The sequence below is a fragment of the Dermacentor variabilis genome, chromosome 2, assembly GCF_050947875.1.
Source record: "Dermacentor variabilis isolate Ectoservices chromosome 2, ASM5094787v1, whole genome shotgun sequence".
Classification (NCBI taxonomy): domain Eukaryota; kingdom Metazoa; phylum Arthropoda; class Arachnida; order Ixodida; family Ixodidae; genus Dermacentor; species Dermacentor variabilis.
Genome location: NC_134569.1, coordinates 150,237,665 through 150,254,291, shown reverse-complemented (window position 1 = coordinate 150,254,291; position 16,627 = coordinate 150,237,665). Strand labels below are relative to the sequence as shown.

At 48.1% G+C, this 16,627-nt stretch overlaps 1 protein-coding gene across 1 annotated transcript in view; it reads left to right on the top strand.

The window, feature by feature from the left end:
- Window positions 1-13,350, top strand: part of LOC142572847 (uncharacterized) — a 42,308-nt gene extending 28,958 nt beyond the window's left edge. Inside the window, exons 3-6 of the mRNA XM_075682246.1 lie at window positions 2,907-3,126; window positions 7,367-7,731; window positions 8,138-8,477; window positions 10,572-13,350. Of these exons, the coding sequence (XP_075538361.1) occupies window positions 2,907-3,126; window positions 7,367-7,731; window positions 8,138-8,477; window positions 10,572-12,004 (2,358 nt within the window). The 3' untranslated portion in view covers window positions 12,005-13,350. The remainder of the gene's footprint in view (window positions 1-2,906; window positions 3,127-7,366; window positions 7,732-8,137; window positions 8,478-10,571) is intronic.
- The last annotated feature ends 3,277 nt before the right edge of the window (window positions 13,351-16,627 follow it).

Here is a 16,627-nt window from a genome sequence, read left to right as displayed (position 1 = left end):
CTTCGACAATTGACTTGAACATTGGCCAGTCGATACATTGTGTGACGCCGGCTAACCTGGAGTCCGTCAACCCTTCAACCCTAAGATATGTGGGTAGGTGGTCACTTCCCCGCGTTTCAATATCCGGAAACCACCTGACCTTTCTAATGAAAGAGCGTGAAACAAAGGTCAGGTCCAGGCAGCTACAGTAGGCAGTTCCACGCAGGAAGGTGGGGCTTCCATCATTTAACAAGCACAGTTCTTGTTCGGAGGCAAATGACACTAATTTTCTGCCTCTCGAGTTTATCTTAGAACTTCCCCAGAGATGGTGGTGGGCATTAAAATCTCCAGTAATCACCAAAGGCTGCGGAGTCGCCGTCGTGATTCGCCGTAATCTCTCGCAGTCCAGACGACTTGAGGGCGATATGTAGGCTCCAATTAATGTGAAAGTGAGCTTGCCTTTCTCTACTGTCAGACATACGTATTGGTTTTCTTGGTCAGGCGACACTGGGTGATGGACATACGTAAGATCACGTCGCATGAATACGATGATCTTGCTGCATTCTCCGTGGGTGGCTGACATGAAACACTCATACCCGGACAGTCTGATGTTATCTGATAAGGGCTCGCAGATGACGATGATTGGGAACTTATTCGTGAACACAAACTGTCGAAAGTCCGACATGCGTGACTTCAGTCCTCTGGCGTTCCACTGAAATATCGACGCGTTTCGGACTTCGTCACGAAACGACGGCTTCTGGAGAGCCATGATTTTAACCAAGAGCTGCAAGTACTGGACTCAAAGTGTCCAGCACCTGTAGTGCACTTTGCGCAGACGAAGACTTCATGTTGGTAAGTATAACGCGAATGGCATTCATGAGCGACCGCAGAATGTTGATGACCTGGAGATCATCAATCAGCGTCGCTTCAACAGGTGCAGAAGCCGTGGAAGTCGGTGCGTTTTGAGGTAACTTAGCAGGGAGATGTGCGCTCGGTAGCTCAGGCCATTCTTCAGGACGGGCGAGCCTCCCCGCTTTGTTTTCTTTCCTTGTATCTGTCTTGGTGGCGCAGTGTGGTGATGCGGCAGTCCTTCTGACGGTAGCTGGCGTGTACCTATCTGCAGTCTCGGAATTTCGCGAACGTTTTCTGTGTCGATGCCGACGTCGCCGTACAGCGGTAGCAGCCTCTCGATGCGTTGAATTGTCCCGCACCATTCGTTTTAGAATGGTGAATTCCGTCCGCATCCGCGGGCAATCCTTTGATGAGGCCTTGTGAGGACCACTGCAGTTAGGGCATTTTAGAACATGTGCGTTGCAGGCGTCTTCTGAATGAGACTCAGAGCACCGCGGGCACACGACGTTGTTCACACAGACACCCTTCACGTGGCCAATCTTGCAACATTTGAAACACTGGAGGGGCTTCGGTACGAATGGTCGTACTGGATGGCGGACATGTCCTACTTTGACGTGGGAAGGAAGGCTGTCTCCTTCAAACAAAATCTTCACACAGCGTGTGTTTCCCAATCTGGAAATCCTTGTAATGAAAGTGCCTTCTGTCGTTGGCTTTATCAACGTTGGCAAGTTGTCATTAGAAATGGCAACGTCGACGTCATAAATGACGCCCGCAGTACCATCGCCGCCTGTGGGGATCATTGATCGCACCTTTACATTGTCGATATCAGTTATATTACGTAGGTGTTGTAGGGCGCTGCGATGTAAAACATCAACTGCCAGGACATTCTTCCGTGAGTTTATTCGCACGTCTTTAATCTCATTTGGTGCGATTCTCTCAAGTAAGGAAGAGAGGACCTGCCTGTTGAGGAGCCGCAAATTGGACGCTGGGTCCACGGGCATGAAGAGCACAGTGTGCGGCCAGCGCAGCGGTGCACTCTTCACGGTAGAGGCACTTGGCGACGAAGATGCCTGCAATAGTCTTCTTTTCGCTGATCTACTCATCACTACCTGGAAGTCATCGTCCGATGAGTCGTAGCTGTCCGAACATATCTCAGTGGCCTCGCTGTCTGTAGCGCTTGACGCACTTCCACGTTTCCTGGACGCTAGCCGACCTGACGGCTGCACATCAGGAAAGTCCTCGGAGATTTCTTCATCCATTGCCGCAAGGAGGGAGCGGCAGCTCCCAGAAATGCAGGAAAACAAAGCGAAAAAGCGGAGACAAACGTAGAAGCGTTCTGTCAAAGAATCACTTCGTCTTCCTCCACCCTTTGCTATGGAGGTACGTAAATGTAGAGGCAACTGTCGTGTATGCAGTAAAGTTGATATGCGAACACACATTTTAGAGTACCAAATTGTAGCTCCGTTTGAGGCTGACAGCCCAGTCAGACGAAAGCCTTTCTTCCTCCTTCCGTTCTCTCTCTCTCTCTCTCTTTTTATTGCTTACTTCACAGTGTTCGTTCCTGTTTTTGCTTCGTTTGACATCTCGAACAGAGAGCTCTAAATGAACTCGTTGGATTATTATTATTATTGCTATTATTATTATTATTATTATTATTATTATTATTATTATTATTATTATTATTATTATTATTATTATTATTATTATTATTATTATTATTATTATTATTATAGTCCTTAAACCACCAGGCAAAGCTGCGTCACTGTTCCTTTCAACTTTTGATTGCTTATCAGCCGACATACATCCGCTATATCTTGTTTTGTTATCAACCCAAATCTACGAAACCAAGCACATCGTATCGCTCATTCACGAAAGACGAGGCGTTCAAACTTGTTGACTCCTTTCTTCTTACAGTATTTTTTTTCTCCTAATTATTGTTACTATTATATGAAAAGGAACAGCCGTCACCATTGCAGGGTGACCAAATATCCTTCTTTCCTTTTCATTTCAATAAGCACAAAAAAAAAGCCCTTTCGTCAGCACCACCTCGAATGGTGTTGTTCCCTTCTCCGCAGCCGGACCACCACGGCAGCTTCTACGAGAACACCATCGTGGTCCAGTACGGCGTGGACATCATCGAAGCGTGGGACGAAGCCAAGCGGTTGCGCTGCGAGTGGCACGACGCGTACGAGAAGTCGGCGCTGCGCACGCCTTCCATCCAGCTGGCCGACCTGGACGTCCAGGAGCTGAACTTCCAGGGCGACAGCGTCGGATGCTGGATGGAGATACAGGAAGGCGAGTGTATTCTTATTCTTCTTTTTTTCCCCGTCGAGCCTAAACAGTCAGCGCGCGTCAGCACTTCTCAAGTGTAGGCATGATGCACCGCGTCTGGAGGCCAGCTAACTGCGCGTTTTTATACAATTGCCACTCTTGTGGAAACTACAGACCTGTAGTCATTCAGTTGTGAAGTTCACGGACTAGGAAATATATGAAAGTGTTCCGTAGTATGCGTATGCTGTCTGTTGACTGTCAGTGAGCTTACGTACGTCATTGCGGGTGGTGTATCGATTGGGAAAAAGAAAAAAAAGACGATAAAAGATCCATGGGAAGGAAGATCATTCTAAACAACTGCATAACAATATGCAAAAAGAGCGCCTGTTAACTATCTTAATAGTAATTTTTTGTTTCTAAACACGAACCAATTACTGGAGTACCTATATCGCATCCTCGGAGCTCAAACGTTCTCAAGAGATATAACTCTACACCTTAACATATCTGCTTGGAATCTTTTGACAAAGGCTGCACGTAAACAAAATAAAGGCTTCCGCACGATGATACTAGGTTTCTTGTTTAACTAAGGGCATTGCACTAAACAGGCCAGGGTTTAAAATTACATTATCACTACATATGGATGTTCCAGCAATTAGGTTTTTGCAACATTGAACACGGACGGCCCATGGAAAGCACCGGCAAAGCAGCTCAATATATCTTCATAGCGATAAAGCATTGCCGACAACAACAACAATATCGTTCGCACACTTCAGCAGGGAACATTATCCCATCGCTGCTTTACTTCGGTCACGGGGAAGGAAAACTGGATTCTGCCTCTTCACAGATGCAGCGAAATCTTTCCGTTCTTCATGGTTCAACATGCAGCTGCAACTACAGCGCTTTCTGCGGTTCTCCCCGGAAGACCTGAAGCTGTACTATATGCTTGCTTTGAGCTTTACCTTTTCCTCACTAGCCACAAGTAGTGATGATAGCGAAATAGTGTGGACTTGGACACTTTGAACACAAAGTCTTCCTTGGCGACTTCACACCGGCTTGGCGAGCGTGTGCTTCAGCTATCTACCTGGCCTACTGGTAAAAACCCAGCCCTTTCGCGTCTCTATAGAGCGTCGTAGCGAGTCGCAAATGGAATCAAGAGGTAAGTCTCAATGAGACAAGGAGCGAGAATTAGTCGGGGATTATAGGCAAAACTAACGGCACGGATGTAATTAGCGCCAATATTGTAGAAAATTAACCACATTGCTACCATAGAAATCACTACCTCCGAAATCGGCCCATCTGGCCTCTTGGTCAAAAAACGAAACAGAAAGGCATGTTAATCAAAGTCGAGGCTAAAGAAGACAATGTCCAGGTACATGCGCGCTAAAAGAAAAAAAAGAGCGATTGAAAGAACTTGACATGAATGAAAGAGGTAGGGGGTCCAGAAAAAAGAAAAGAAGTAAGATGTGACAATGAAACTAGAAAATAATGCAAATAATGCAAAAAGAGCAATTATGCAGCATTGCATGATATATCATCTCTTGCTGCCCCAATTTCAATGCATAAATGTACTACATGTATCATGTAGGTCGACCTTGTGTTCCTTCGCGTCGACTTTGGTTGACACACCTTTTCTGTGAACCTGCGCGTTATGTATTGCTCTGTTGTATAGCTATCGCCTTAATGATATTGGACCGTCATCGAGATCCTAAAGTTGGCATCGTCATTTTCTGGGCACAACTTTTTCTAAACAGCAACGACTATTTTTCTGTCCCAGATCTATGACGGGCGCATCTCACTGGCTTTTATGGACGCTCCAAGTCGCCACGCGGTCGTTACTGATGAGACATCTTGTTGAAGAAAATTCGCAGTGAAGACGAGATAGGGCGAAGGAAGCATGGTGCGCCATTCATGCTTAGCGAGTGCATTTTCGACGCGAGATTGAAACTGCAGCGATGCGAGCGCCTTCCATTCTCGGATGTCACCACCTCAAGCACCAGATGTCTTCTTCAGCTTGACCTGCCGTGACAACTGTAGGCCTAAAATTTGCCAGCGGCACACGTTTTGATCTTGATTTAGTTTTCGGGTTTTGCGTACCAAAACCGCGACATGATCACGAGGCACACCGCACTGTAGGAATCCGGACATTTCGACCACTTAGCCGGGGATCATTGACATCTATAATGCGCGCGGACGATGCGGCCGCCGCGGCCGCAATTTTATCCCACGACCTCGTGCTTAGCAGCGCAACGCCATAGTGGCGTCTAACGTCGGTTAAGTTAAGTTAACATCGGTTAAGTCTAACGGCACCTAAGCACAGATTTCCCATCACTTGTTGCCAAGGGGGTGTAAATTTAAAACTCCTTGCATGTTGCTCTTTTGGTGGGGCACGACTGCATACTCATGCCGACTTGCTCATGCCGTTGCGTGCGGACATTGTTGGGCAACTTGTTTCGTTGTGTTATTATGTCCTCACAGGAGCTAAAGACGGGAACTTTTGGTAATCGCATACAGCTATAATTTGTCAAGCTATACAGTTTTACAATCAGCGCGTGCGTGAACTTCTTGCGCGTGTTATATGTTATGCAAAACGTAGACAGGGCTCTGCGAACGAAACTACGTGCAGTAGAAAAGCGTGCACAGTTATCGTTTCGTCTGCATTTGAACAATGGCCGGTTCTACCATTAATTGGGCAAATCTGCACTGCAGAGTAGTGCACTCACGAACTTGGAAAATGGCCCCACGGGACAGTTTTGCACGTGTCTCGCATGTTTGGAAGCCATATACCGAATTCCTTTTAGAAACGCACAGTCATTCTGAAACACACGATAACTTAATTATTATTTTTCTTTGCGTGATAATCACGTATTTCAATATGAGCGGCAAAGTCGCTGCCCGCAGGGTGACACAGATCCAAGTGCGGGCCATTCTCTTCCCATGGGAATGGAATGTAAAAGGGCAGTGTACGTGCAATATGCCTATATCCGTGCATTAAGGGCATTCACGCTGGCCGATTCTCCAGGGAACTGTGGATTGTGTACTGATATCATGTGGACTATATTTACATTATTCAATTCGTTACCTTATGGTATGTCTGGCGAACCGGGATTGTTCCACAGTTTGTTAATTATTTGTCGTTATTTCGTTGTTACATTTTCCGCAAGTAAATATTTATAGGGAGTCTCGTTCAATTAAAAATATTTACAATTCTAGTTTAACGATATGGCTTTTCCTTCCTTTGCGCACGTTGTTGTGCGGAGAAAACGATTACCCTTCCTCCGCTGTGCACGCTTTGAAGTAATTCATGATATTGACATTGCGGCACTTGACACATTTTCATACTTAGTACTAAAATAAAACGGAAAAGATCCACGAATGCTAAGTTTTTTTTTTCTTTCGGAGAACGAGAGTACAACAACACGCGTAGGAGCTGTCAACAATACAGTGGTGCCCAGCGGAATGAACCGGAAGTAGAATTTGCGATGACAAGCGCGCTTGTTTCGCACAGCCTCGTCGCAGCTCAGTGGCAGTTGAGTTCTGCTGCTGAACACGATGTCAGGGCTCCAGCAGCAACGACCGCATTCTCAAATTGTGGCCGCAATGGCAAACGCGCTCGTGTTGCCAAGCCTTCGGCGCGACGTCAAGGAACCCCCAGGTGGTCGGAATTAACCGACAACCATGCTCAAATGCGTCTCTCTTAGCTCATGAGTCTTGATTTACTTTGGGACGTTCGAGGGATACCGCTTAATGTATCCAGTGAAGTACGTGTTGCCAAAATATGTGTTCATTAATATTTATTCGCGGCAGAAAGCCTGATTATTAGGGCAGAAAATAAAACCCCAATTTGCCCCCTCCCCCTTTTTTTAATAATATTGCGCCTGAACAATTCGCGCCGGCAAGTCACTGTGACTTCATTGATTTCAAAGCATTTTCTCGTATTGCAGCCGTTCTGGCGCTATAAAAGTTATCGAGACTTGCTATATGGGGTCCTTCGTTCTTTTAGAATTCAACAGTGTACTTGTTTGCGGATAGGTCACCAGCTATACACCCGAATGGATGCACTCAATATGGCTTCACGGCGGTCTGATACCGAAACAAAAAAAAGCCTCCTATTTTTTTGTACGTGTGTTAAGGCTTACTAAGCGTCCTCTGACGGGAACAGAAGCCATTTCACGACTCCACCCGCTACGTTCACGTTTAAAGTGTGTGTGTACATACCCGCAAACCTCGGTGACTCATAACGGACTCTCCCCTCTCTCGCGCGCAGGCAAGGGTCCGTGGGCGAAGCAGGTGTCGAGCATCGTGCCGCTGGGCAGCCCGCTGACCATGGTGATCGCCATCAACGACCGCGACAAGCAGTTCGACATGCGCGTCAAGTCGTGCGTGGCGCACGACGGCCTGCGCGGCCCGATCCAGCTGACGGACGACCGCGGCTGCGTGCTGCGGCCCAAGATGCTCACGGCCTTCATGAAGGTGCGCGACTTCAGCGGCAAGGCGAGCGTGGTGGCCTTCTCGCACTTCTACGCCTTCAAGTTCCCCGACACCATCGAGGTGCAGATACAGTGCGTGGTCGAGATATGCCGACACGGGTGCCCCGACGACTGCCCCGCCCACGAGCAGCACCCGCCCCAAGTGCGTGCTCTTCTCTGATTGATTGATTGATTGTCCTTGATTTTGTACATGCAAAACTCCCTGTCCACGTGTACGGCATGATTTATTTATTTATTTATTTATTTATTTATTTATTTATTTATTTATTTATTTATTTATTTATTTATTTATTCATTCATTCACTTATTGCCAACGCCAATTTAATACACGGGCCACATCTGGACAGCACGCGTGGCTTGACTGTTTGGTTGATCTATCTATCGATCGATTGTACTAGTTGACTGATTAGTTGATTGAAAACGCTCGCCAATACGCACGGGTACCAACCCTTGTACGCGCATAGAAACATGCATAGGCAGTCCCAGCTGGTCCTCGGCGGGTTTTGATAGCGTTTACTTTACGGTCGGTCGCGCGCGTCTGCTCGCAGGGAGGCGGTGGTGACCTGCCTCCACCAAATCACCTGGAGGAGCACCAGCGACCGCCCGAACGCCACCAACAGAGACCGCCGCATCACCAGCGGCCGCACTACGCCGCCTCGTCGTCCCAGCATGACAAGACGCTGGAGAACGCGCCCTCGCAGCAGCAGCATCGCCACGATCCACAGCGGGAAGGGGTGGCCGCGGGCAGTTCTGTGCACGCGATCAAGCACCAGCCGCAGCCCCCACCTCAGCAACAGAGCAGCAGCGTCACCCAGCCCACGGTGCAACGTCACACGGTTCCATTTGGTCTTCCCCAACTGTCGGTCAACGTCCTGCCTGACCATTACTGTGAGCACCAAGCACTCCTTGAGAACGCTGAAACTATAGAGAAGCGATGGGCTCGTTGATAGAGGTCCTAGACGCGCGCCTTCTCCTCTTTCACGACATTTTGTTACCCATTCACGACACTTTTGTTTACGTAAGTGGCGTCCGCGATTAGCCATTCGGCAGTGATTTTCTCCTCAACCCAATCGATCTCATAAGAAATAGTGAACTCCCTCACACAAGGAAGCCTCTGGGAATACTTGCTTAGCTGTTTTTGTTCTGGTTATAAAGCATAATTGTCGAAGTTCAGGCTTCAGCCTGAACGTGGAGTGGAGTGGAGTCCTGGTGGAGGCCTTCATAAGTGGAGGCCTGGTGGAGGCCATAACGAGGCCTGTAAATGAGGGAGAGAGTGAAGCAGAGGAGAAAAGCCGTTGAGTATGCAATTATAGGTGCACGTCCTATTTTCTGGCTTACGATGGGGGAACGGGAATATCGAGTTTGAAAGGGGGGTAAAAAGAGCGGTAAGCAGCAGCACCGCAGGATAGGTGGATACAGAGCACGTAATAACGGTCACTGAGATCATTAGATTTCATCAACTGCAGCAAGGAAGCAAGGAAGTCCACATATTATTACTAGCCTTTCTGTTAAGAGTGCCACGCTTTTATGACAAGTAGATTAACGTTGTTATATTATTATTATTATTATTATTATTATTATTATTATTATTATTATTATTATTATTATTGTTGTTATTTGTTGATCTGCGAGTATTACTACGTCAAAATCTTGACGGCCTTGTAAATTTGCGCTGCAGCTTTTAATACGTTAGCATTAGGAGTATCAAGATGGAAAGAAGTGTATGTGTGGGAAGCTGGTCACGTGGTGTAGATAGAGCGAATGGGATAGCTTAGATGAGCTTGTATGTGTGTATGTGCAAATCATCATCATCATCGTCATCATCATCATAATCAGTCCGTATTTACGCCCACTGCAAGACGAAGGCCTCTTCCGGCGATCTCCAATTACCCATGTATTGCGCTAGCTAATTCCAAATTGCGCCTGATATTTCCTAATTTCATCACCCCACCTTATTTTCCGCTGTCCTCGACTGGGCTTCACTTCCCTTGGCACCCATTCTGTAATTATAATGGTCCACCGGTTATCTACCGTACGTATTAAATGGCCTGCCCAGCTGAATTTCTATTTCTCTTAATGTCAACTGGAATATCAGCTATGCCGTTTTCTCTCTGATCCATACCGCTCTCTTCCTGTCTCTTAACGTTACCCATAACATATTTCGTTCCATCGCTCCTTGCGCGGTCCTTAACTTGTTGTCTAGCTCCTCTGTTAACCTCTAAGTTTCTGCCCACATCATAGCACCGGTAGGCTGCAATGATTGTACACTATTCAACAACAGTGGTAAGCTCACAGTCAGGATTTGGTAATGCCTGCTGTATGCATTTCACCCCATTCTTATTCATCTGTAAATTTCCTTGCAATGATCAGTGTCCCCCGTGAGTAATTGACCTAGATAATCATTCTCCTGTACAAACTCTAGAGGCTGAAGGGCGATCATGAGCTCTTGTTCCCTTAATAAGGCTTGTGTTGTTCAGTATTATCCATGTCCTTTCTTGCGCTCGTTAAATTTTACTTTATAGCTTGATTCCTTGAAAGACTATTGAACATTACCTTTGTCTTCTGTATTTTAATATTTAACCCGACTCTTACACTTTATCGGTTAACGTCCTCAGTCATTTGTTGCAATTCATCCCCAGTGCTGCTGAACAAGACAACGTCATCTGTAAACCGAAGCGCGAGCCCCCCCCCCCCCCCCTAAGACGGTTTTATCTCTAAATAAACAGCACAAAGCAGTACAGACCCGACAAATCAACTAAAGAAAGCCGTCTTCGCCGAGTCGGCATAAGCTTGAAAGACAATTTTCTCGTAAAAATGCGTTAGCGTCGAATGCATACCCTATACAGTGGAACAGCAGACTCCGCGCAGTGACCATGTAAAATCTTGCTAACATCAATGCCAACACAGTCTTAACTAAAGATTATTGCGTTTTTAGGTGCTAAACTTGAGTATACGCCGTGTTCTATCCGCACCTATCCACAGATCCACCGACGCCACCAGGAGTCCACACGGGCCAGTTCCACCCTCTGAATATCGCCTCCGGGCATCGGGCTCCTCCCCCACATCTTTCGTACCCGCCCTTGGACCCCCACCTACAAGTGATGCCCCGACGTCCTTCTTACGAAGAGGCGGACGAGCAGTTACTCCCGGAAGGCCCACTCAAGGACGTCACCACGGACCCTCCTGAGTTTTCTACAACACCTTCACAGCACGAAATCACTTCTCACACAACCAGCGGGAAGAAATTCGAATCCATCGCACAGAAACAGTCCTCCAGGGATTCGGAGCTATCCGCTGCCACCGCTCAGCCTGAAGACAACCCCACTATGCGACCCCTATATTATGAAGCTCCCAAGTCAGCGGGAGCCCAGCCGCCACGTTCCGAACAGGCTCCGACAACGACGAAGCCCGCGTTGCCGCATACGGAGGTCGAATACGAAGACGACGATGAGACTACGTCAGATACGCGGACCACAACGACATCAGCGACCCCGACGAGCACGAGTAACGGGTATTTTACGCCCACGCCTGGAGACACGTTCAACATGCCTCCACCTGTGCGTCCGTACCCGCAGACTCTGCCGCAGGAAGGGTCCGTTTCCGAGGGAAACAAAATCGACGCGCCCGACCCTAGTTCAGCAAGGCCGGTGTTCTTCTCGTATTCGCCACCTTCCAGAGCCCCCGTACACATCCCTGTAGAAACCGACGGCAACGCCTCCGGGGGCGGCAAATTCAGCGCCATCAGACCGCGGCCTCCGGCACCGGCTGGCCCGACCGGCGAGCAGTACCGACATCCGAGACCCCACTACCCGTACCCGATATCCAAGATCGGGCCGGGTGCAAGCAACCCTGACATCTTCCAGGAAAGAGTCGACACCGTTTCGGAAACTGCGTCAGAACCTCCTTCCACTGTCGCTCAGACCGAGACCACGCACGACGCGAACAAGTCCGAAACGCCGTCGACCACAACGTCGACGACGACGACGACAACCGCAGACCCGACGCACGTTTCCAAGGTTCCCATCCAGGCTTCCGTGACGCTCATGAGCGGCCGCTTCCCGAATGGTCCGCGCTCACTCAAGACCAAGCGCAATGCCGTCGGCTCGTCCGACCAGCTGGGGGTCCGCGGCTCGCTGAGAGTCATCGCGGGCGTCGACTTGGCCTTCCTGCCCAACGTGACCAGGGACAACGCCGCCATCTTCACCGGTCGCTACGAGGAGATCATCTACGGCGTCTGCCTCCCGGCTACGGGTCTTGCGGCCAGCGTGGGCGCCTTCGTGCTGCTCATCCTGTGCACCACGTGCATCGCGGCGTACCTCTACTACGTGCTCAGGACGTACGAGGCCAAGTCGAAGCAGTCGTTCGTACTCCGCAGGTTTCTCTCGACGTACAGAAACAGAAAGATGAAGCACTGAAAACTCTCCAGCTTCGCCCTAGGTTTACAACGGTGTTTTGTTTCAAAGCCCGCGGAACAAACTCAGGAAAGGAAACTTTGCGCCCATGGCGACGTTGCCGCTCGTGCTTTCGACTCTTGCATCGTGCACCGAAGGTTGTTTGTTTTGTGAAACTTTACGTGAGTGTGCACTGCTGAGGAATACGCGGATCGTGGACGGCTGAGGGTGTCGCTAGGGATCGTGATGTCGAAATCACGCCAACAGGATGCCATCTGTTGACAAATACATACGAACAGCACGGCGACGTCGACCAAACAGCTAACGCCTAAGGCTCGTTGACTGACTCGTCTGTATACGAGCTCTCGTTTAGACCGCAGAGTTGGAAGTTGATGGGGAAAGAACAAAAAAGTTGCTGAGTGTGAAACTTTCGCGCGATGACTGAACACTGACGCTCGTCGGATGTGAAGTCTTGCTCACGCCTAAGTAAATGACCGGGCTCCGGTAGCGTCTGAATGGGCTTTCCCACCGAGCACATTGCCATCGTATACGCATCATCCCTTCTTCTAGCGCAGGGTAGTCGGCCTTATCCAGTGCGTCACTGTGTGTACTTTAACTAGAATGCCGGCCGCAACGGTTCCTCGGAGCAAACTGCTCCAAGAAACAGCACCTCCTGTACGTGACGAAGACGTGTGTGCGTGTGATTTTTTGCAGCGAGGTGTGGCATTGTCGATTCATCTGTGCGTATACGTGAGGCATGAGATGCTGCGTGTTTTGCTCCGTGCGATGAGAACTCAGCAGCACTCAGCTCTCCGTGCCTCCTTGTCCTTGTATGTGTGTGTGCGTGTGAAGTGAACAGAACTCCCATAAATGCCGCAATTAGAGGACGTTTTCACATCCGTGTGCTCCTCTCCGCGCTAATTGGGCGCAATTGACGTGTTGTTTCCTAGAGATTCGCCTCCGCTAACGACTGTGCGCACGTGGTTTAGAATGTGCCGGTGGCGTGATGTCAGTTACTTTTGCAAAATTGCCTCTAACACGACTGACCTACCAACCTATTTGTTTCGTTGCTGAACATTTAGTAGGGAAACAAATCACCCGAGTTCGCCGATTGTCTGTCGGAACAGTGCTCGCGTGAAGAAAAAAAGAAAAAAAAGGAGTAACTAACTTGAAAGTGTGAAGGTGGGGACGCGTGTAGCTAGTATATAGCCTCGTCTCGCTAGCGCGTGCTTTCATTGTGGGAATGACGCGCCTCCATGAGAGTGATGAATGTAAGACATGTGCAGAGCTGGACCACAGGAAACAGATGTGAGCTCTTTACTGCTACGACGACAGCACTGGTTTTGCGAGCAGCCTAAGGCGTTCAAATTAAAAATTAAAACCTGTGTATAACGTGTTGTTTAGATTATATGGGAGCTCAGCACGTCACTGAAGGAAAGCTACACGTTCTGTAGAAAGAAAAAAGGAAATGACAGGTTAAGCAGGTTGACTAAGTATGAGCTTTGTTTCGTGAAGAAGGGTAAAAAAGAAGGACACCGACCACTGAATGAATACAAGAAGCTTTGTTATACAAGCTTTCTTTCCTACCCTACGCGTAAGGAAGGAAAGATTCGTCGTCGCGAAGCGCCGCAAGTGATACTTATGTTGACTAATGGACGTCACGTTGTATAACGCTGCGACAACTTGCTTTCCAAGTATTTTTATACCAAAAGTAGGAACCAGCTGAACCACATACCCGCCTCCATCACCGTGCAAATTGGTTCTGCTGCTCCTAAGTCTGCTCATGACAGTCCCTGCCTAAGACAGCGTTACTTCGCAGTAGTCATCTTTGCCGATGTCATGTCACATGTAACTCAGTCATAGATGGTTCCTTTCATAACGTTCTCTTGGACCTTGGTGGTGCTGGAATCAAATATTGAATGAAGGCGCGGCTAACTAACGTTCTAAATTGTCCCATTGAAAAAGTGGATTCTCTCCCATTTTTGACCGCCTTCGAAAAATGCCAACCCTTCTCCGGTTGCCAACTAAACATTGTATTATGACACGTATCACGTGTCAACGGAAGTTCCTTAACCATACGGTGCATTTTTTTTTTCTAGAAGCCTCTATTGGGGTTCATGTTTCAATGATCCATGCAGTGGCTTACTCGAACAATTTTGCATTTACTCATTGCTGTGTCACCTGTGTATAAACGACCAAACTTCTGAAAAAGTTTTCTTCGCTTTATTTTTCTCGCGGGGGCGCTTTCCTGTGCAATACAGCTCCTGAAACCTGGTCGTCGGAGATGGCTGGGTTAGGGAGCAACATTCCGTAAGTGGAATGATTAGTGTCATGACTTTAAAAAAAAATGTGGATGCAGCATTAACAAAATAAATGCTCGTGGGTGTTGTTCTCTGTGAAACGGTTCTGCAGTGGTCCTTATCGAGAAGAAATCCGAGAAGCTGCGTTTAACTGCATATTATTTGTGCTCTCCCTGTCTCAAAAAAAAAAAAGAAAGATACTCATACGGAGAAAGAAAAAAGAGTGAAGGAAAACTGTACGGTATGTTTGAAGCTTGCACTTTTTGTTAAAGAGGCGTCATATGATGGAACGACTGCGCTCAGCCTGAGAAAGTAGCAGCCGAGTCATTCAGTTGGCAACTTACGCACACGACTGAATGACCGAGTGACATGTGCCTTAGTAAGTTGCCTCGCTAACACGCTGCACTGCTGTCATCATTATGAGCCGCCCACCGTGTACGTCGTCACCCATGCCAGCCGATGGTGAAGTGCAACTCAGAAGCAAAGTTGACCGACAAATCCAAGGATATATGGTGTCAAAAGAGACTAAAACAGGCGTTTTTATGTCGTTATTTGTTCAAGCAGGAGAGAGTGTCATCGTGAGATGCAGGTTGTGTTTTGTGTTCGCGTAACAAATTTATGACGTTATTTATTTGCTGGTGTTGCTGTAAGCTGCTGAGGTATTTTCCATTCACATCAATTCAAACGCGAACAAACCGAAAACGATGCGAATGGTGTTTCCAGATTGGCTTGCTTTTGTAACATACTCCAAAACGAACACACTCGGGGCTACAACGTGCTTATAGGAACCACCGGCTACAGAGCGATTGCACTTTGCAGTAGAACAAAAAGCAGGCGTTCAGCTCAGTGCGCTTCGGTTCGCGTTTCAATTTATGGTGATAGCACGTCGAGAAAGATGCCACCTGTTCCTATGCCCAGCAGAAACTAATTTCACTGAACCAGCAGTCCTTAAGTCTCCTTAGAGCCGGAACTGAATATTGCCTATACCGATAATTTCCAGCCATATCAGTCAGTGCGGGCTTATTGACTAAAGGAGTTTCCTTTCACTTCTTCAAGTTGCTGTAACTAGAGTCGCCAAGACATGGGGCAGAAACGTCGTCAGCGATGCTCTGTTCAGTCGACAGTGAGCGATTTTTCTGGCCGTCAAGACACCACCTCTTTCACAATCGAGTGCAAATGAATGGATAAAGCAGCATATAACGAGTAAAGAATGACTATAACATAGAATAAGCTTTACTTCCGTGCATTCTGTCGGTTCGCTGCAACTTTGTCAAGTGGTTCCCAGACGTGTTAGGCGTCGACTGGGTTTAGTGAGTCGGTATTGTCTGATACAACGATTCCGTTCACGTGGTCGCATTCCGCTGTCACAGTCCGCCAGCTTCTCCCCGACCGGCAATTTTTTGGTCACGACGTTAACGGCGCACTTATTCGACCATTGACGAAGGTGGGCGAAATGAATGGCATTGGAATCGAGTCGTCGCGTTGCTCCGGTCATGGACTCTCCAAGAACTGCACGAAGCGAGTTGAGCAGCTATGCAGCGGCGGAGTTCGTGCACAGTACGCAACTCCATGACTGGTCCTAAGCTGCGGGACAGGGTTGTAGTAGCAGCGAGGTTGCCAGCAAGGAACGGGTTATCCGGCACGCCTAAATGTTGACGCACAGCGAGTCTGAAAAGTTTCCGGCGTTCTGACGGATTCATGGCGTAACTTGAGAGGCGTGTACTGCCAGTATAGCGTGCATCTTATGCAAGCCATCTCTCGCCGTCTCCCCGTTTTTACTGTAGATTGGACATCACATACATGAGGATCACGTGTGTGAATGTGGCCAAATCAAGCTCTCAGCGCTGTTTTTTGTTTGTGTGTTGCTCTACTGACGACTCAGCGTGCGATTCGCAGTTTGTTTTCTTGTACTTTATTGAATTCAAGAAGGATTATTAAATAAATTGAGTTTCCTATCCTTTTTCGTTCCCGTATACGTGTCCTATTCCCTCAGGACGACAATTTTGTGCCACGATGAGTTCTTTCGTGACACTGGGCAAACTTTCTGCGCGGTTCGTAAACTACGCTTTAGTGGGACTCGGGGTCGAAGACAAGAGACGGACTCTTGGAACAGATGAAGAGGAGACGAAAAGCTTTATACAATATGTACATATAGCAGGTAATCGCATACAAGTAACGGTGCCGAAGAGTGCGTAAGACCGACGGGGTGCTGGGTGGCGACCCTCACTCTTAACTATGGGCCGGTTCTGCCTTAAATCTATTTGGCTACTCATCGTCGCAGGCGAGGCGGTTGCTGACGTCAACCGCGTCGCCTTTCTCTTTCGTTGCGGGAGAAGTCCAAGCTGCA